General features: G+C 32.4%; 4 protein-coding genes and 1 non-coding gene across 5 annotated transcripts; all 5 read right to left on the minus strand.

Annotated features, from left to right (window-relative positions):
* Positions 1 to 645: 645 nt before the first annotated feature.
* On the minus strand, positions 646 to 2971 carry LOC123924857 (chlorophyll a-b binding protein CP29.1, chloroplastic). The gene is made up of 2 exons (XM_045977839.1): positions 2202 to 2971; positions 646 to 1236 (listed from the first exon to the last, which is right to left on the minus strand). The coding sequence occupies exons 1-2, from the start codon at positions 2706 to 2708 to the stop codon at positions 874 to 876; spliced, it is 870 nt and encodes a 289-aa protein (XP_045833795.1). The 5' UTR covers positions 2709 to 2971; the 3' UTR covers positions 646 to 873.
* Positions 2972 to 4474: 1503 nt separating this feature from the next.
* LOC123924858 (probable pyridoxal 5'-phosphate synthase subunit PDX2) lies at positions 4475 to 9505 on the minus strand. Its single transcript, XM_045977840.1, has 7 exons — positions 9293 to 9505; positions 9083 to 9210; positions 8093 to 8180; positions 7691 to 7764; positions 6765 to 6956; positions 4922 to 5019; positions 4475 to 4839 (listed from the first exon to the last, which is right to left on the minus strand). The coding sequence occupies exons 1-7, from the start codon at positions 9345 to 9347 to the stop codon at positions 4716 to 4718; spliced, it is 759 nt and encodes a 252-aa protein (XP_045833796.1). The 5' UTR covers positions 9348 to 9505; the 3' UTR covers positions 4475 to 4715.
* Positions 9506 to 10896: 1391 nt separating this feature from the next.
* Positions 10897 to 14401, minus strand: LOC123924859 (E3 ubiquitin-protein ligase AIRP2-like). The gene is made up of 5 exons (XM_045977841.1): positions 14136 to 14401; positions 13195 to 13345; positions 12939 to 13005; positions 12351 to 12585; positions 10897 to 11405 (listed from the first exon to the last, which is right to left on the minus strand). The coding sequence occupies exons 1-5, from the start codon at positions 14204 to 14206 to the stop codon at positions 11198 to 11200; spliced, it is 732 nt and encodes a 243-aa protein (XP_045833797.1). The 5' UTR covers positions 14207 to 14401; the 3' UTR covers positions 10897 to 11197.
* Positions 14402 to 15459: 1058 nt separating this feature from the next.
* Positions 15460 to 15532, minus strand: TRNAA-AGC. Its single transcript has one exon. It is a non-coding gene; the product is annotated as a tRNA-Ala (tRNA).
* A 1159-nt stretch (positions 15533 to 16691) lies between these two features.
* On the minus strand, positions 16692 to 20478 carry LOC123924860 (selT-like protein). The gene is made up of 4 exons (XM_045977842.1): positions 20126 to 20478; positions 19895 to 19986; positions 17574 to 17889; positions 16692 to 17091 (listed from the first exon to the last, which is right to left on the minus strand). Exons 1-4 carry the CDS (start codon positions 20300 to 20302, stop codon positions 17002 to 17004), a joined length of 675 nt encoding a protein of 224 aa, XP_045833798.1. The 5' UTR covers positions 20303 to 20478; the 3' UTR covers positions 16692 to 17001.
* Positions 20479 to 21602: the final 1124 nt, after the last annotated feature.

Consider the following 21602-nt stretch of genomic DNA (forward strand, 5'->3'; position numbering starts at 1 on the left):
TAAGTAGTTTAGAAGTATTGAAATTATTTATTTTACTTTTTATAAAAATATTTTATTGGATATGTGTTACATACTTCAAGCTATTTGCTGATACATGTATAGAATTTTTTTGGTTACTGATACATGTATAGAATGAATACGTGAGAAACTAGTGGAGATATATACGAATTACGGCAATTAGAGAGAAGAGAATGAATCACTTAGCATTAGAAAATACTTGTTTTAAATTGTTTCAATAACTTGGAGTTTCCGTCCTCAACAAAATTACGCAAAAACTCTAATAGGAATGTTCATCGGTTCGGGTAAAATTTGATCAAACTGTAAGCCAAACCGATCCGCGGCGTTTGGATAAGACATTTGGATCGGCACAAACTCGAACTAACTCATTTAAATTTGGTTTGGTTCGATTCGGATATCAGATTTTAATATTTTTACCCATATATCCATCTGTCCAATTTCATCAAAACAATCAACCCAACAAATTTTGTTGCTTAATGGGACGTACTCTTTTCTCTCTAATTTCATCTTCTCTTTGAACTCTATCTTAATTTTTCTAAATTTTATTTTGCTCTTGGTTTCTGTTACATGTTATCCACAAAAGACGCTCCAATGTTAGAGACGACATGACTTACATATAGACTAATATTATTCATAATCGTGTTATAATGTTCTTCATTGCCCTCAAATTTTGTGCTTAATTATAAAGCAGAAAACAAAATTAAGCTTAACTGCTCCAATTCACGTTAGGAATTTCATCACAAGTACTAATCTCACAAGTACTAATCAAACTAAGCACAATGTTTACAACCAATGCCAAATAGCATTTATACATACATACATATATGTAGAAAAGCATACATGAGTTAATAAGAACTAAGAGGAAGAAAAGGTATCAATGATGGTAGTGTGAAGAGGATCACTCAAATGTGTAGCCCAGTTGTTAAGAGGGCCTTTACCAGTAGCAGCAGCTTGAACAGCAAAACCAAGGAATGCAACCATAGCAAGACGAGCGTGTTTGATTTCGGCCAATTGAAGAGTTGCTTTCTTTTCTGGGTCGGCTGCTAAACCGAGTGGGTCAAAGAATTTTCCACCTGGGTATAGTCTCTTTTCTGAATCAAGCTCTGCATTCCTCTGGAATTCAATGTATCCAATTACAAGAACTTCAATCCAGATTAGTGTTGTGATGGAGAATGGAAGTGGTTGTCCAAGATATGTTGACCCTTCTACTAGCTCCACCTGAAAATTAAACAAAAACTCAATAATTAATTTTTTGTTATTTTATAAGCAAATCATATATAAGAAGTATTCATCGTAGTTTAACAATGACTAATCTTCGCCAAAGAATATATTAAACCCATGAGGTGGAATCAAACACATAACTACTTGTTTAAGGTGTCGGATACCCTCGCACCAACCACATGTTGGTAAACTCCATAATTTATTGAATATACAAGTTAATTCTTTATTATATTTTTTCTAATTTGCATTTTCATAAGGTTGACTATACCATCACATTTTCAGTTATACGGAAAATATATTTAATAAGTAATTTTTAAGTATCGTTTAAAAAATAATTTTTAACTATAAATAAAAAATTAAACATAACAAATATTCTTCAAAAAATAAAGAACTCCACATATAATCGAGCTTGAAATCTAGACTATCGGATCCGACCATCAAAATACATGTGACGACAAACAAATGAAAGTATGTTTGAATCTGCGTGAGTTTGTCAAAGTCACAATGAGTCAATGACACTGATTTTGTAAAAGCTCCAAAGTGTATAACCTATGTAGCACAGACACTTCTCAAAATAGGTGTGTCCCGATGTTGGAGATCAACACTTATCATTACACTGAATTATGTCATTTTCTTAAATTATTATTGGTGTCAGCGTCGATGTGTCTGGTGTCCGTGTCTTTATGCGTTCTTCATAGAGTGTAACTTTTGCCAAAATTACGGCGGTTCACCGTGATTCTAATAATCTCACATCTAGTCCTAACATGCATAAACTCAACAATAGAATCTAAACACAAGCATACATGCATGCATGCATCCAACACACACTTTGAATATAAGTCATGTCTTCTAATTAGTGATAATTACTCAACATTAACAATAATAAACACTAATTAAAGTATTTTTTTGAAGTATTAAACTAATAACCACTAAAGATTAAGAGATTTCATAACCAAACAAACCTTTCCAGCATCTTGCCAAGTAACACCAGTAAGCCATTCAACAGTAAGAGCACCAAGAGTAGCAAGCATAGCCCATCTTCCATGAATCAATTCACATTCTCTAAACCTCTGAAGTCCAAATACTTCAGTGTAAGGCTGAAACGGTGTCGATTTCACGTCGGAGAATTCCGTTCTAGTTCCGATAACATCTCCGGCAAGATTCTTTGCTAAATTCTGATCAAGTGAATCAAGATCGAATTGCAAATACTCAGCTGGTTTCCCCAAACCGAATGGATCGAATCCGTAATCTCCGATCAAACTTCCGTCAAGCCATTCCGGTGACTTTGCACCTGGATACCATAATGGACGATCGGTGGTTGGACTCGATCGTGATGGTTTCTTTGGTGCTGCTTTCTTTTTTCCGAAGCCGAATCGGGCTTGGATTCGGCCGGAATTGTATTGAACTCCGCGGAGACGAGTTCCGATGAGGGATGAGGTGGCAGCGGCGGTGGCTGTTGCGGATGCCATTTGGAGGGGGGGTGTGAATAGAAAATGGAGTGTTGTGTTGTTGTGAGTTTTTTTGAATTGGAAATGAGTGTATTTGATGTGGGTGGTGATGATGATGATTATGGATAATCTAAGGTTATGTGTTTTTGGCCGTTGGATTATGGAGAGTATCCATCTGACGGTGAAAAAAGAATATGGCTTATCCTCTTGCTTATCTGGTGTTGGTGACGTGGATTTTAATGTGGACAAATTTTATGTCCTTGAATGAAACTGTGAAAGTGATTTGCTCAGAGAGAACTTGTGGCTGTGGATGACTGATTTTATTGTATGGTTTAGGTGTATTACATTACATTGAAGATTTGTAAATATCTAATGATTTTTTGTGTGATTAATCATGTCCTATAATGTATTTGGGATTTCTTCATGTTTCTAATAGTGTGGGGTCATTTTTTATTTTAATTATTGAATGTTGCTGGAGTTTTTTTTTTTTTTTGACAAAGTTGCTGGAGTTTTTTTAAATGTTGGGATAATTAACAATATAGTAAATACCTTTAAATCATGAAAAGTAGATTAGAAAAAACCTTTTTTTTCTATTTTTTTTATCAAAGAAAAAAAAATTAATGTATTTTCTTTTAGTCAACTTGGGTCTTCAATGTTGTCATTAGTTAGTTTCTTTACCAACATTACATTGTGTGTCATTGCATTGATTTAGGAGAGTAATCAGATTCTACTTCATTCTCTCGGAAACAACATTCCACAACAAAAGATAACCCTAGTTGATGAGTCGTTGCTTCCACAACCATGACATTGTTCGAGCAAAGTCATCGTCAAATCGGATTTGGATCTTCTCATGCTCTTTTATAACTGCTCTCTCTTTTTCCTCATCTAAGGGTGATGATTCATAAAGAAGAAAAAAAAAATTAGAAGAGAGAAAAAATTAATAAATGATCGAGATTGGTGCTAACATGAGAGAACCGAGTATAAAAGGATCCAAATCCTGCCGAGTCACAATACCAACTACTACGCCGTTTATTTCCTTTTTACAATTCTTACACTTTTAAAACATGAGCTAAAATTGGTTTAGAATGGATTTTACTCAACTCTCGAGCCATTTTTTGTGTGACAGTTATATTATGACAAAAATTAATTTGATTGAATCAATTTTGTAAAACTAATATTAGTTAAAATTGAATTTAAAATAAGTGAAAGTGAATTGAACAATAAAAATAAATACATGTAAAAATCAGATTTATTTAAGTTGGAATCAATGACATAGACAAAATAGACTTGAAATTGGATCCTCTCCTTTCCTTATATCTCTCCCACTCTGTCTCTCCGCATTTTCTCTCGTTTCTTTTTCGCTATCTCTGTCTCTCCGCATTTTCTCTCGTTTTTTTTTTTTTTATTATTCATTTGATCTCTGCTCTTACACTTGTTTTTTGAAGGATGAAGAAGGATGGCAGGTGATGATACAACCACAGACAAAATCAATTCCAATTAAGAATCTCTTTCAAAAAATAATACTATCTAATAAAGAATCTTCAAAGATGAGAAAATTAAAAATAAAAAACTGCAAAGATGTAATCAATTTTGACACATGAAAACACGAATTTAATCGTACACTTACTTATTTGGTCGCGTGACCATATAAAAATACCTTGAAACCTTTCTTACTTTTGTTTTACTGCAAACTTTTTTCTTTTTCCATTTTTTTATACCATTAATTCTACCAAGCTCGCGACACTTCCTTGCACTACTCCAAAAAGTTCTTGCAATCAAAATGTTGATTCTCTCATTTCTCAAAATATAAACTTGATTTTTCATTTATCTTCGTGATCTTTCGGATCAAAACCACATACTGTATAACTCAAAATTGAGAGACCATAAACATAATTTATCCAAAATAGATAACTACCGAAAACACCTTCTAAGATCTATCGATTATCAGGTATTGTTTCCTTTCCAAAAGAAAATTATAAATTAAATAAGCACCCACAACTGCTTAAGAAAGTCAGTGAGTTTCTGGTCCTATTGAAAGATAGGAAGGTCATTCTGTGATTGTAGCTTAGAACTTGTAGTCACTTCTACTGGAACAATGCTACTTGAGGCCTCTTCTCCAATGACATTTCCCATCTTTAAGAAATAACTATGCCTGCAAAAATATAACTTTTGAACTCCACTTCATATATCATATAACGTTGTAAGATTCAAAGGCAAAAACAAATTATATTTACCATCGAGTATCAGCCGTCAATTCAGGATGAAAAGCAGTCGCTAGTATGTTCCCTTGTCTCACAGCAACTATAACTTTGCTTTGTTCTTCAGCATTCTCCTGTCATATCATAAATAATAAGAAACATCTAATATGTCATGGGAAAAATGGCCAATGCATAATAGAAGTTATTAATATCCCAGTGGCACCCCTGATTATGTAGCCTAGTGATATGAATTGGGACGATGAAAGAGTATTATGCAGGAGATACAGAATTTGATCCCTACTTCTAACAAATTCGCATTTCCACTAACATTTGTCTATAAAAAGCACTATCCAGTGGCAATAAAAAGTTGGTGTTTGTACCTACGTATTTGGATCCTCTTCTACCCTCCTACCTCTGTAGGAGAAAAGACAAGTGGGAGAGCAGAGACTGATGGTGGGAGGAAGGGTACATGATTATGAAGTAGAAAAATAGAGAGACGAGAGAGAGCTCTGCTCGAGAGGAGCCGAGTCCAAGCATCAATCTCGTCAAGATAAGAACTAAAATAATAAAAATATTACATAAATCCATACTATTAGACCATTTTTTATAGCTGTTTAGTGGTTTCGAACCATATAGAATACTTGCATTATAACATTGATTTGTAAATCACCTAACACAAACATAGATTCCCCTCAAGCAAATAAGTTTACTAAAAATGGTAAATGTGGCCACTACTGAGGAGTAATCACTCATCTAGACTCCAGTAAAACTCAGGTGTACGGCCAAATCTATTCTTGTAAGATTAAGAAATTAACTACAGCATATTTACTGCATTGAAAAGACAAGAGATTGCCAATTCTTCATTAAGGGAACTAAACTTGTCATCTTTCCATAGAATGATGAAGTTATGAGATTTTAGATTAAAAGGATGAAAAAAAGAACAACTTTGAATGTCATTGATAACAACTTGATATTGACTTGAAAGTAGTTTGATACAAAAAAAACTCAAATGTAAATTAGTAATCTATATTTATAGGAATACATAGACTCAATTCTAAGTAAAAAGGGAAATCAAGTAACAAATAATAATAAGAGATATGAAATTAACATAACCTAAGATATGCTAAGATTGAAAACTGACCTAAGGGATAAACTACGATACTCTAATATAATATTAAAGATAATATCTTATATTCTAAATTTCTAACATAAAGATAATATCTTATATTCTAAATTTCTAACATAATATAACATAGGAAGGAACTATTAGCAGAAGAAACACTTCCAGCAGCAAGCCATGTAGTACTACATTATGTGGGGGCACTATGACCTGCCTAGTGCCCTAGTCATCATTCCATCTGTTATCTTTACTAGGATTTATTTTACTGCACTTCAACAGCAAATTTCAAAATTATCTCCACCTTGTGCTCATCCCCTATAAACCTGTGATTCTGCTACATGTATATGATGGCATTCATTTATTTTAACAGTCAAAAGAATATGACTAATCACACCACCCATGTTCTGATACTGACTTTATAGTAGCTTGAAGGCAAAATACTATCCCTGATTCACAAAGTCCCGTTTCCTAGATCATTCTCTATATTATCAATCAAACATAAAGTTTATATGATCGTGTACATTCTGACATGTTTTCATTATTCTTATTATCATCAAACAAACCATTTAAATTTTAATAGCTATCTAGAACAAACCACCATTTACAACCTAAAACTAGAATTAACAAACACTCCATGCTCTAAATAAACTATACATCGGTGAAATATTTACTATTTAGTATTTAGTGACAACTGACAAGTAACAAAAAACATGAGCCAGCTAAAAGTGGTCAATCATATAGACATTGTCAACAACTAACCTTTTGTCCTTCAACAGAGGAATCAGAACTCAGCACTTTGTCAGAAGGTACAGGATAATCAGCTAGGACTTGAACTTCTGGCCCCACATCAAGAATTGCAGGGGCACGAATAAAAACTCCACGGAAGGTTTCAGGACCGCCTTCCTTGGATACGAGGTCTGGTACTGCAAGCTCTGTCTCAAAGCTTTGAATCTGAGTAAGCATTTCATTAGGTTAAATGTGTTCACAAATTACCCAAATTGCACTTAGAACAATATTATTATATTTACATCCATAGAAGAACTCCCTGAATCTTATCACTTATAATGGAGAGTATGTTAAATGTTTAACAACAATATATGGCTGTTTTGACAAAATAACTGCTGCAAGGATCGTGAACTTTTTAGATTTGAATGCTTCTTGATAATAAGAAACCTGAAGCAAGAATGGAGCAGGCAGTATACGGGAGGATGAGAAAGAGGAAAAGCTTCATAAGAACTTGAGTATTAAACCTTTTAGCTATGAATCAGTCACCTTAGAGCCCCCAATAATTATAAGTTGGCACCATTATGACAATCTCACGTGTTAAATGTTAGTCCATTTAGAATGACCATCAACTTTATCATATCACCATATAAAAAACAAATGACTAAGCAGAGGTCTTTGTTTCTCATGTTCCTGATTAGCAATTGTGGATAAGATGGGCTTCTATTTATGTTTGTTCAACTGACAATGCACAATAACAAAAGGGAAAGGGATCCTAATTGATAAGATAAGACCTTTACTAACAAGGAAAGACATATTGGCCTTGAATCAAAAGCAGAAACGGAACAAAAAAAAAAACAATTAAAGTAAAAGGAATAAAAGAAAAGGAAACAAAATAAAAAGCTGATTGCTCTCTGATATTGCTAGCCAACAAAAGAAGCCACATCAAATACATGCATTACCTGGCTGCCAAAGAAATTTCTGTGCACAGTACAATCAAGTCCACCAACTAGTTCTTGTCCACCAGTCTTCTGTCCTGAAATGGTGTTTGTCATTGAATTTTTTAAACAATCATTAGTTTTGTGTGACAGGTAAAATAAGACCAAAACATTTGATATTTCTGAAATCCAACAAAAGGGCAGAAAAGAGGAGAGAAGCAAGGTTTAAAATTGCAGCCGCAGTCACACTTGCAATTACATTACAATCCTTGATATTGTGGAAAGTTGTAGACAGATACGGGCCGGCCTGATGCAATCACAATTGCAATCAAAATGCAAATGTGGAGGCTCCAAAATCCTTGACGTTTAGAACGCAATTGTGATTGCCGACCACATTTTATAAAACCTTGGAGAGAAACAACCCACCTGTAGCTTTATTTGCCAGGAAAATTAGTCCTGCACAGGTTCCCCAAACTGGCTTTCCCATTTGCACAAACTCTCGCAAAGCTGGAAACTGATAAATTGAAACATTCAGCACAGACTATCATCTTATTCATCATCAATACCAAAATCATGACTTGATAATGTTTTATTTAGTATAAAATTACGTTAATTATGTAACGGCAGTGCAACCATATTTATCACATGATATTTAATCATTTTGTCGTACATGTTGAAACTCCCGCCATAGTGAAATATGACGCGTGTCGGTACAATAAAATATAATGAAACACCTATCTAAACTATGTTTACACTTGTCTGTGTATAGTTACTAAATTCTAATAAACCATTCCCTAAAAGATATAATACCGCTTATATTAGAGCCTGCTAGGTTTTCCGTCGAGAGACCCTAGAAGTACACTCAAAAAGAAAGAAAAAAACAAAAAAAAAAACACTCTTGTTTTGTTCTCAATTGAGTTTGATGAATTTGACCTAGAGCTAGAAGTTCACTCAAATCAAACTTAAGTTTACAAACTTCGATCCAAACATACACTTAATTCATGTATAATGAAATTAACAACAAGGTTCTTCTTCTAAACCTACAATTCTTCAATCAAACGTGTCAGAATAACAAATCCGATTCTAAAGTAAACGGGTAAACAAATCACGCAAGACTGCAAACAATTGATCATAGAGTTCAACCCATTTTGTCTACATCTCTAACCACAAAGTGAATGTTGTAGTTTTTAGGGTTATAGAGTATAATACAGTGTTTAAATACTATGCTATGCTACGCTACACTGGAATGAATATCTACTTTAATTATCATTGAATCTGACTCATCAATATCATACTGAACAAAATGAGAACTAATTTGACTAATAGAATAGAAATCAACAAAATATGATGCATATTGAGCACAACAGAAGCAATTTCTATCGTTTTTCATCTAACAAAAACAGAGAGATTCAATACCAGGTTGAAATACTCGGCGAGTTTAGCCATAGTAGTACTTTCACCACCAGGGATGATGAGAGAATTAATGGTGAGAAGTTGTTCAGGTTTACGAATTTCAACACCTTTCACACCTAATCTTCTCAGAGCTGCAAAAAACACACACAGAGTCATAAAATGAGTGATGAAAATTGATAAACGAAAAGAGAGAAAGAGTGAAAGAGAATATGCCTGCTATGTGTTCGTTGAAAGAACCCTGTAAAGCGAGAACACCAACAACGGCCATTTTGTGATTGTGGAAAGAGAGTGAAATGAGTGAGTGAGGGATATAGCGCTGTGATTGTTTTTTAAGTTTGGTCCTCTCGTTTTTGGTATGAGCATGCGTGGTGTGTAGTGTGGTGTTAGGGTGTTTGTACTTGATTGAGTGAGTGGGAATGAATGGGAATCATCATTTCATATATTTATACTACATCGCTTGAGCTGCCTTTTACTCCAATAGGTAGGTGATTTCAACAATTAAATTGTATTTCCACCTAATCAAATTGAGTTTGAATACTTGACCATGGAAAAAAAAATTGAGTTTGAATACTAGTTAAAAAATAAATTAAATTAATTCCTAGAAAAAGCAAGATAAACTCACACAACAATATGTGTTCAAACTCAAATAAAGGTGTTCAGTCTTACGATGTTAATATTTAAAGGTTGAATTTGAGTTTGACTTAACAAGTAACAAGTAATTGTAAGATTAATGGTGGCTATTCACGTTCTGATTCGTCGAATTTGAGATCTTATTGATCCTCTTTGGCAGATTCAAATCAACCACACCTTACATGAAGGCAACAAATATGCTGATTTATGCTAATTGGTTAGCTACCTGCCTACATATAGTTTAACAAATGATTCTTTTTTGCCCTTTGTTTTAGTTTTAGAGGTCCCTCCGAGAGAGTTGCAGAATATCTTATTTGAGGATATTTCAAAGGCTTGCATGTCTAAAAATATTCGACTCATTCTTCACATTGTTTTCAATAAGCGACATCATTTTAGGTGTTGTTGGGTTAACATTGTTTTCAATAAATTTTTAAGGCATCGGTATAAATAGTTTCCAACAAACATGGGTATTATCCCTGTCCAATTTAGGTTTAGTGGACTTAATGATTTAGATTAACTCACTCAAATCACTTTATTGACAAAAAGATGTTTATCAAACAAAAAAACTCTAAGGACATGGTAAAATAGTTTTACTCTCATAATTTCAAAATAATTGACATCTTCAATATTTCACACGGATTAAAAAAACTATAAATAAATTAAAGGATGTTGTAATTTTACAGAATTATTCTTAACAACTAGACTAATCTACAAAAACAAAAGAACTCTAAAAGTGGTTTGTCATAATATAAATGAATTTTACATGATGTAGTGCTGAAATTTAAAAAATGCAAAAAAATAAACTTAACATCTACAATCCACCGAATTAAGACAAACCAAGGAGAAAAAGAAACCTATTAGCTATGAAGCACGGATACAGACACCGGACACGACACGGACACTGACATGTTGACACCGATAAAAATTTGGAAAAATGACATAATTTAGTGTAATCTTAAGTGTCGGTGTCGGTGTCTGACACGTGTCCGACACAGACACGCCTAATCTGAGAAGTGTCGGTGCTTCATAGCCTATTAGCTAGAGATCTCAGTTTGAACAATTTAAGGCGGTTTAACAATGACGCAGGCATCTCGCCAATTTGATGTCCGGTTTTTAAAACATCGACACAAAGACATTTGGAAGACAACTCTATGACCAATATTTAAAGGTGAAGGAACTTTTGAGCTAAGAAATCTAATGTATAGTTAAATTATCATTTGACTAAAAACGGAATCGAGTATTTACATTTTGTAAAGTTCCGGCTCAAAGTGACAATTAATATTGGAGTATAAACTAGCATTCGCTAAATGAGAATCAAGAGTTTTGAGATGAAATACACATGATCAGAAATAACGGCTAATATTTGTCATTTCAAAAATATCATAGGTAACTTGTGTGTACACTAATTTTAACTAGCCTAACTCTCCTTGTTGATTGAATTCAGTGCTCATGAAGATCCAAAGATCCTCAAAATTCACTAAATAGAAATCAAAAGTTTTGAGGATAAGCGATGAATACTTGTTCCGGCAAAATCAGAGGCAACTTTTCAATGTACATAAATAGCCTTTTAAAATTCTCCTTGTTGATTGATTCCAAATCACTTATATCACAGCTACTCATCAAGATCCAAAGGTCACCTGACTTTACTCTTTTAAGATTGTCGCGACAGAAAGGGCAAGATTGAGATCTTGAATGCCTAAAACAAGCAGCAAAAAATTAGTCCTTAGAAGTGAAACAATCACATTTTAAAAACATCAGAGAAATAAATCGGCATTCTAATGTTTATTCCCTCAGTTGAAAATTTCCTTAGGATGAATTTATACATCTTTCAATTAGATGAGAAACTATTAGTCATTAAGTGTTGACAGTTGCGGATTGGAGAAAATTACTGTTTGTTCAAGTTCCGCTACACAACAGTCCTATAGCGCCTCTATAGCCCCCTATTTGACAGTATTTTGTACTAAATAGTGTATCGTGCATAAAGCAATGATTTGTTCAAATTATGCTACGCTGTCACTATAACACGCTGTCACTATAACACGCCGCTATTTGACAAAAGTGTAATCATTCTTACTGACGGTACCTCATTTATTTTATATTAAGTTCTCTTCTAGGCCTAAAAAAATTACAATCCGATTTTTGTTTGTTTCTGTTGCACTGAAAAGATTTCTTCACAAATATGTTCTTATACATCAATCCATGTGTATTAATTTACAATTCTAGATAGTTATGATCATAAATGTCTTGATTGTCTGTTTAGATTGACTTATCTGATCCTATCTACTTGCATAAACACTTACGAAACTGTTTGGGAGAGCTTATTAAAAGAGCTTATGACATGTCCATAAGTTATATAAACCTTATTTCTAGAAGCTCTTCAAAATAGCTGATGAAAACAGCTTATAGCTTATATGAAAACAGTTTAACTTTATTTTATCTTTTGTTCTAAATTAGCTTATTCATAAGCACTTATACGATAAGAGCTTATAATATAAGAGCTTAATTAATGATTTATCCAAACACTATTTTCTCCATCACCAACTCAAATCTACACCATGTTTGGGGAGATAATATATTAATATTGATACCCTTACTTACCAAAATGTAACTACTTGTAAGTTATAAGTCATAGTCCACTTACCAGTCATGATAGCATGTCATACACAGAGAATGGTTGCATTTGGGTAACACAACCTTGTTGGTCATCTCCATACAAATAGGACATTCTTCCTCTCTCTCTATATCAATTTGAGATATCTTTCCTTTTCTAATCACATCTTTAGGCTTGTACTTCGTAGCACATAAATCTTTTTGTTTTCTCTCTTCTACATCCGTGATTCCTCTCTGGAGTTGTATTAAAGAGGGCAAGATCACACCTGATATTAAGAAATGTAAAAACAACTGTATTTGAATTTTGAGTCATCATTTTTGTAAGTGAACGCAATCATACAAAGAAGTGGCATGAAAATTGCTGAGGACATGGTGTGAGTTAAGCTACTGCTCATTGTAAAAAATTGACCTTTTTGGGCTAACTAACCTAATTAGTTGGTAAGCGCCTCAAGGTATCCCACAGCTTAAGTCCAAAGGGTCTGCTATGAGACTAATCCTCGAGTCGTCAGTGTAAGATCTGATTTTGTTTACACACTTTACCTCCCACTCGGGAGGCTCAAGGAATCAAACTCATGTTCTTTTCTTGAAAAAATTGACCATAGCATGACTAATTACTTACCGTAGAACTCCTTTAGAGTGGCTTTTCTTTCGCAAACAGACATAGTTGTCTTCCCATCATCAAATACCTTCAATAATCCCAACATTTTATTACAAAATTGACGGTAAAATGACCACATTGGTCCACACTATGGTTGCATCTATATAGAGTACTCTTTAAGTCGTAGCTCAAGTGGTTGAGCTGAGACAATCGAAAGAGTTTGAGAAGGTTCAGAGTTCAAATTCCAGCTACTAACGTAACATACTAACAAATGTACCTTGTATACGAGAACATTAAGCAATCCTAATGCTCCGGCAAGATTGCAATCAGTCCACTTAACCAGAAAAAGGAGAAATTGAGCAGCTGGGCTATAAGACAATCTCATTTGAAAGCAGGCTCCATCACTGTCTCTTGGATAATCCGAAGCACTGTACCAATGAATAGGTTAAAAACTATATAGCAAAAAAATCATATTTAAGCATGTACTATGAGGTTGCTTAAAAGATAAAAGTGATGAAGTCTTAGAGTTAAATAGTTGCTCCTATGAAGAACTGACACGGACATGGACAATGCACACTAACACCGACACGTAGACATTGACAATAATTTTAGAAAATAGAAGTGAAGTGATAGTAGTTAATCACGGTTCACAAGTATCAGTGTTGTATCCAACACCAACACGTGTCAGACACTTGGAGACATCTTTAATTTGAAATGTCTTGTTGTGTCCAACAGTCCCTGTCGAACAACATGATTTGAAGTGTCAATGCTACATAGTTTGTCACTATCACAAGTGGAAAAAACCGAAGCTACACTTGATTTGTCTTCATAACAGGAAGAGCAAGCTAAATTACATGGAATTGAGGCACACCATGAAAAACACTAGAAAAATTCATTATTTTCATTGCTCAATCTTCTAAAAAAAACTTAAAAAGACAAGTTGAAACATAGACATAAAACCAATCAAAGGATCATACTTTTTAAGGAAAGGAACACACCAAACATTTATTTAAAAAAACAATTTTTTCTGAGCCTTGAATGTGGATAGATAAACAGAACAAACAATACTCCATAGTTCAGCAATCATAAAAAAGGAAGAAAAAAAAAATAGAATAAATAATTAAAATTCATCTTTCTCTCACTCAAAACGACAGAATTCAATATTATATACTAAAAAAAAAATATAAAAAAAAAATAAAAATAAAAGGGGAATTTTACAGAGTATTGGCAAATTGAATGTTAGCTTCAAGAGCTTTGAGAGAATCCTTGAAAGACTTGCGCATCACCATAATCACTTTTCCTTGTTCTTCAATTTTTACTTTTCTACAACCATTAAACTCAATAATCTGAAACGGTTCCTCTTTTTTTTCTCGAGAAAAACGATTAAAGGAAGAGAGAATTTGTGAGAGTGAGGTTGGGAAGAGAGAAAAAAATAATAATTATAAAATCTGTGAAGAGGTTTTGTGGGTTCTGGCTTGAAGCACACGTAAACCCTTTATGTGTGTCTTATCTAATATATATATTTATTTTTTTTGGTACATCTAATTTTTTTTTTAAGCATATCTAATATTTTATTGTTGGTTAATTTATTACCTTATCTCCCATTGATTTATATATTTTATATAATATTGTGTAATAGCAATAATGATAATAAATTATAAAATCTTTTTTTTTTTGAATAAGCATATTTATTATAAAATCTTCACACTAATGATTTGGTCCAATAGTAAAAAGATAGATTTGGATCCGAGAGGTTTGCGTTTGAGTCTCGCTATAGAGGTAAATAAATATAATGATCTTTGTAAGTGCTCTAAAAGTCCTACGAACATCATCAATGGAGTTCTCCGTATTTTTTACTTAACTGGGTCTCGGTGTACACATTATTTATTTATAATTTTTTAATACTTTTACTTAATAATAATAAGCCGATTCTTTCAACCTAACATCTCTTAAAAAGTTTTAAATGGGTCATACCAATAACTCTACATATCACCAATAACTATGCATCATTATAAATGGGGCTTTGTTTGTTAGGAGTCTCACATCAAATATTTTAAAGTGGTCAATTTTGTACTTATGTCGTGTGACTCTCTCATCTATTGAACTTATCTTTTGGGTTAGTCTCTCCTTAGTCCTAACAATTTGTGCTTTCATTGAGAGTTTAGCCACGAAAAAATAACCAATAAATTGAATTAAAGTGTTTCGCCGAATACTGATAGGTGAGTAAAGCTGCCGAAAAGGAAAGGGCCATAATAAGTCGTAATACCAGTAATTTATTCCTTTTAATTAATATGTCATTTGTGCAGGAAATTATATATATAAAGGTGCAACAAAACAAAATATAAGAAAAATATAAGAATTTCTATACATCAAGGTGTGTCTATTTTAATAATTTTTCTTGATGAATATTTGTGCATAGAACAAAACATTAAAATCGACTAAATAAATTATCATCATCATAACAGAAAAGCAGGTTTTTGTAAACTTGCAAACGCGCGTTTGAAGCTAGAACTAGAAAGCGATAGGCCAGAAAAACAAAAAATGGAGATGCGGGGTATCGATCCCCGTACCTCTCGCATGCTAAGCGAGCGCTCTACCATCTGAGCTACATCCCCGTGATGTTTATGATCTCATTATTAAAAGCTTTATTTTTTTGTTTTTTTTGAAGGAATTAAAAGCTTTATTATCAAGTGAGAAAACTGGTGAAACGGCAATTTACATTTTGTACATTAAAGAATGTCAATTATTATTAGTCTCTCCATCTGAAAAATTTAATTGACTTTCTTTAATTTAAATTATATCATAAAAAATTATACGATTATTTTAGTAAAAATAACATCATTATCTATTGTTTTAATATGAAAAAAACACTCTACACAGTACACATAACTCTAACTCAAATATTGTGTTACTATTATCAAATAAAATATATCTTGTTTACTATTTATTTATTTTTTATATAAAATAATGTCAATTCTGAAGACAACTTCAACCGCTCAAACTTTCAGACAAATATATATTTACTATTGTTTTTGTTAGACAAATATACCGTGTTTACTATTGTATCTGTTTTCGATTGCTTTTGCTCTAGTCATCTATAGAAGTTGCAACCTAACGAAAAATAAATTCTCTAAATTTTTGTATTTTATGTTTTTTGAAGTATCTATATCCATACTCTTTAATTTTATTTTGTAAATTATCTTTCTCGCTCCTTTAGAATTGAAGGTGGGGATTCATTCCCCACCCTAAAACAACACTCAATCAACTAATCTTATGAAGGACTCAAAAACTTTAATATATATAATAACATTGTTTTGACAAAGATAAATAATAGCATTGGTTATTGAAATTGTAGACATTGTTGTGTCTCATAGGTCTATGGATATAACTTTTCGAATGATTGGTTTTGTCATACAAAAATGTTTAACGGCACAACTTGTTATTCGTCTACCTTTCATTCATTTTAATCTTGAATGTGTGTGTGTATACAACTTTATCCGCTAAATCACATAACTAGATGTGACTGCGATTGCAAATACAATTTTAAAAACCTTGCAGTTCACAGCATAATATTGCAACAACCAGAAACACAATTGTAACAACAAAACAATAATTTAAAATCCTACTGATCCTGCATAAATCTACACAAATTGGATTAGTGCCTCATGTCAATCTGAACTCAGAATGACCAAACTTGAACATTTTCATTTTAACCTTAGTTTGTAATATAGGACCTCGAACTGCACACATGTGATTACGATGACAAATACTATATGTCACTCCACTTCAACTCAAGCAATCTCATTTCAACTATCTTCTTACAAAACTCAAACGGGAAGCTCCGATTTAATTTCTTCGTGTTTGTCAATGAATGAATAATGCCATATATATCACTACTCTATGAATATGATAACTAGTTATCATTACAAAGAAAGAGAAGTTTCAAAATACAAAAGTGAGAACTTTAAAAAGGGCTTGGTAAAACTAATGCTTCATCAGTATTCAATATCTTACCTAACAGATTAGATAACAAGTTGCACAAACTAAATAATAATTGATTTCTCTACTTTCAATTTTCTCTGCTTCAAATCACATGTGTACCTATTCTTCTGCCAATAAGTTCCTTCAACTCAAATTCGCCAGGGAATCTGTTCTCCTTCAGCTTTGAGAAAACCTATGAGGTCCAAATCAACAAGAGGATCACGAAGTTATTAAAAGTAGACACAGGTGCAATATGCTCAACAAATCAATGTTTCGATAGATGCGTATGACTTTGGCATTGTTTGGATAAACAATTTAATTAGGTGCTAATAGATTTGTTTATCATATAAGTGCTTATGTATAAGATATTTCAACATCAAAAGATAAAATAGAGTTAAATTGTTTTTATAAGCTATCCTACAGAGCTTGTGAAAATAAACTGATAATAGCTTATGGACATGTGAAAAGTTGTTTCTTTAAGTTCTACCACATAGTCCCACAAGTCATTATGGCAGTACCGCAGTAGATAAGATCAAGTAAACCAAACCAAACCAAACAGACCCAATTTATAAATTTCAGAGTCCCCTCCCAGCAGTTATTATAGATGTAACATGTTAACACCATCATAAAAAAGAGCAAAACTAAATCAATTGCTACCATTAACAAGGGACTTACCAATTCGCCATTGAAATATACTTCGAAAGCACCGGAACTCTGTAAGAAGGATTGAACGAAGTTTGAAAGAAGCCATATGCTAGCAATACTTCTAAACTTATTGGCACGCAAGGAATAGTACAATTGTGGTGGTGTCACTCCCAATCTCGGGAATATCTGGTCACCTGCAGTTATAGCTATAACAGCTCCAGTTTGCACCACTGGAATTATTTTGCTAAGAACGCGCTTCGGAAGTGCGGGAGGATAGTTGCCCAAAACAACATTAATGCCTGGAAATAAAGATTCCAGCATGTTTTTCACTGTTACCGCAGTTCCCCTGCAGAAAATATCATGAAAATTAAACAAGATATACTAAAGTTTGTTCTGCTTGAACACTTCATAGCATATTGCAAATTTGGAATGCCAAATTGGTAAGTATTGCTAGCATTCCTCTTGCTTACATACATATGGACTCTACAAATGAAACAAGCTAAGATAGAATGCAGCTAGAACTAGATAACACTAGCTAAATTCTTAGTGTTATGGAAAGATTAATATTGCCACCGATATACAAAACTTATGACCAAAAATAAAAACTTCTAAATAGGACCAATGGATGAGTGCACAGTTTTGAAAAAGATACAACATTCTGAAATGAAATGCAAGGATCTATATACTTCAACGATCTTAGAAAGAAAAACAAACACATACTTCACATCTATTAGTATAAATATGTAGCGACTACTGAGACCAGACTCAGAGGGACAGGATAATAGAATGCCAATATGTGCAGTGACTCATTTAGTGTGTTTAATAAACAACTTAATTGAGAGCTTATTCTATAAGAACTAATCATATAAGAACTAATATATAAGTTGATTCTACATAATGAGTTTAAACTCTATAAGTTGTTTCTATAAACTATCACGAGGAGCTTGTGATAGTAACCTGAAAAGTGAAAACAACTTGTGGACAAATTACAACCTATTTTTACACGTTCTTCTACATACTTACATAATCACTCAAGACATAAGATAAGTCCAAATAAACTCTTCCAAACACATCTTTAACAAATAAGTAATACTAGATTCCATATAGATACGCATGACTTGTTTGTTTTAATGTAGCTTCCACACAAGTAGTTATATTTTTAACATCTGGTTTTGACTTCACTTTTTTATATTTCTTCCTCCATCATTTCCTTTCAAAATACAAAATAATAATAATAATATTACACTATTTTTCTGGCAGGTTCTAACTCCACGGTGAACAAGTATTTAAAAATCATTGAAAAGTCACAATGACTTGATTGGTGTTAGCGAGGAAAAACGAATATGAGTTGAGTTTTCTCTTGTTTTTGTTGAACCAGACCCGATTAATTCATTGTCTCGGTGAAAACAAGAAGGGTTGTGAGCTTCTGCTTCCAAAAGACGACGTCTATCATCATTGAAACTTTGAACAAATTTTAAGTACCGGTCCACTGTGTACCAGAAAAGTTGCCTATTTTTCCAACTGGACTCACATATATTCCATAAAGAACCCTTCAACTTAATTATATAATTAATCATGTATTTAGTTCTATGGTGGCGAGAATTAATTTTAGATAAAGTGACTTTTAGGTAAAATTATTTATATTAAGATGCTTGGATACATTCACATGAAAGTGAAGTGAACAAAGGTTTTAAATATCGGTCGAGGTTTAAGGGTTTTCAGCTGTTACGGAGGCTGCTCTACAGATTATGGTTGTCGCAGTGTGAATTAATCACAACAATACACAAATCTTATGAAAACTAATATTACAGTCATGTTACTTATTAAAACTATTATTGCAATCATGTTATGTATAATAACTTAATATCTCATTGTTTATTCAAAATTTCATAACTATAATTCTATTCATAATTTTTTAGTGAATTTGTTCATCTAAAAACTACATTAACCACTAATAAATTCAGGTTTTAATATTTTTAGAAAAGACAAGGGCATAAAAAAATCAAATGAGACAAAGAATTTGTTCCGCGGCTGTAACGGAGTTTCATCGCGGCTTATTGTCGCGATCATTTATGTGATTTCTGTTCACACTATTAATGCCGTTTTGGCGCAGCCGTTTTCGCGGTAACCGTTTTTTAAAACCTAATGAGTGTAAAAATCACATTTATAGTTAAAAACTATAACTAGTTTGAAGTTTGAATCAATTCTAATCACTATTAGAAACCCTAAACATAAACATATCCAAAATCAATTTTAAGTTTAAGAATCAGTTTTGGCTCTATCAAAACTGAATCCAAAGTCCAAACATGCACTAACTGAAAATTAAAAGAACAATAGATTAAGGAACAAACTTGTAAGAACATGAAGTGCAGAAATCAATGCTAACAGTATTGCCAACACCAACTGGACCAACACCACCAATTGGGCCAATTCCATTTTGTTTCTGCATTTATACAAACACATAAAAATCAAATTTTTATAAGAAAAGAGAGAATTTTATGCATAAGACAAAAAACAAATTAAGAAAAGGGATTAATTTGCGATAATTGAAGTGAGATAATTGATTAAGGGATAAGAAAAACCTGTGTTGGAAAATCAAGTGGTTGTTGAAGATGTGATTGTTGTTGAGGTTGAGGAATTGGGTGATTGTGATTATGATGAGTTGATTTGGGAGGTGGTGATGTAGTGAAAAGATTGAAAATGTCTGTGCAGAAAAGGAAGATTGGTAAACCAACAAGAAGAATTTGTGTGCGATCCATTGCAACAATAATTTGCAGAGAGAGAGGGAGAGATTGTTGAAGAATCTGATTCTGATGGGAGAGAGTTTTTGACTTTTGATAACAGAACAGCGACACTAACGATGTCTATCGGATTCAGTAAATCCAAATTCCAAACACATACATCCACCTTGAGCAAATCTTTTAGTTTTATTACTAGTACGTAAAAAATTCCAAAAATATGCGGGTATATTGTTAATAAAAAAAATTTGTTGTTAACAAAAATGTTCTTATATTATTTAATAAAAGATTTTTGTTATTATTAAAAATAATTAAGGCTATTATATTATTTATTTTTTTTTACAATAAGGGTATTATATTGTTGGTGTTATGAAAAGTCCACACAAAAACTCATATATTCTCTTTATATATAGTATAGAATAGATAAATTTAGGATCTGTTTATATTGATTTATTTTTGAGCTTATGAAAAAAATAGTGTATACAAATAAATAAATTTTTATGTTAATAAATATACAAGTTCTCACTATCGAAAATTCTTATTTCATAAGTTATTTTTTCATAAATTAATTTGACAAACTTATAAAAGTTCAATAAATCTCGTGGTATTCAATTAAGACAAACATGATTTTTTTTAGGGCAACAAAATTCGTTAGTATTCAATTGAGATTTGTTACTACTTTTAAAATGTCTATTGGTATTCAAAAGTCTACCGATTTTGATGGATTCTTCTTTAGAATTGATTTTGAGAGACTTTTTAGTTGAAAATACACTTGATAGACTTTTTCAACAATCTTACCAAAAACCTTCAGATTTTTTTGAACTCTCCAAAGCTTTTTACTTTCATCATCACTATATCAACTTTGTTCTTCTTCTTTATTACTTTCTCGGTTCATCATCAATGATTTTCTTCTTCTTTTCTTTTTTTTCACTTTTTCAACAATCTCACTAAAAAGCCTTGAGATTTTTTCAAATTCTTCAAGGCTTTTTACTTTCATCATCATTGTACCAGTTTTTTTTTTCTTCTTCTTCATTACCTATCAAATATGTTTTTTTGCAAAAAATATTTTAACAAATTCTACATCTTTTTTACAAACTTTTGATTCATTACAACTTTTTATAGCAAACGGATTTTTTTTCGTCACATTCATCTGCTTCTGTTTCCCATCAATGGTGGCGGTGGTGGTGACCTTTTTATTGGTGATTAAAAATATATACGAAAAAAAGTAAGAGTTTTTTATTTTTTTGTTTAAATATTTGCATTCCCAAAAAAATATAATTTCTTTTATTAAAATTTATTGATTCTTTTAAAAATTTTCAAA

This window comes from Trifolium pratense, linkage group LG4 (genome assembly GCF_020283565.1).
Source record: "Trifolium pratense cultivar HEN17-A07 linkage group LG4, ARS_RC_1.1, whole genome shotgun sequence".
Lineage (NCBI taxonomy): Eukaryota > Viridiplantae > Streptophyta > Magnoliopsida > Fabales > Fabaceae > Trifolium > Trifolium pratense.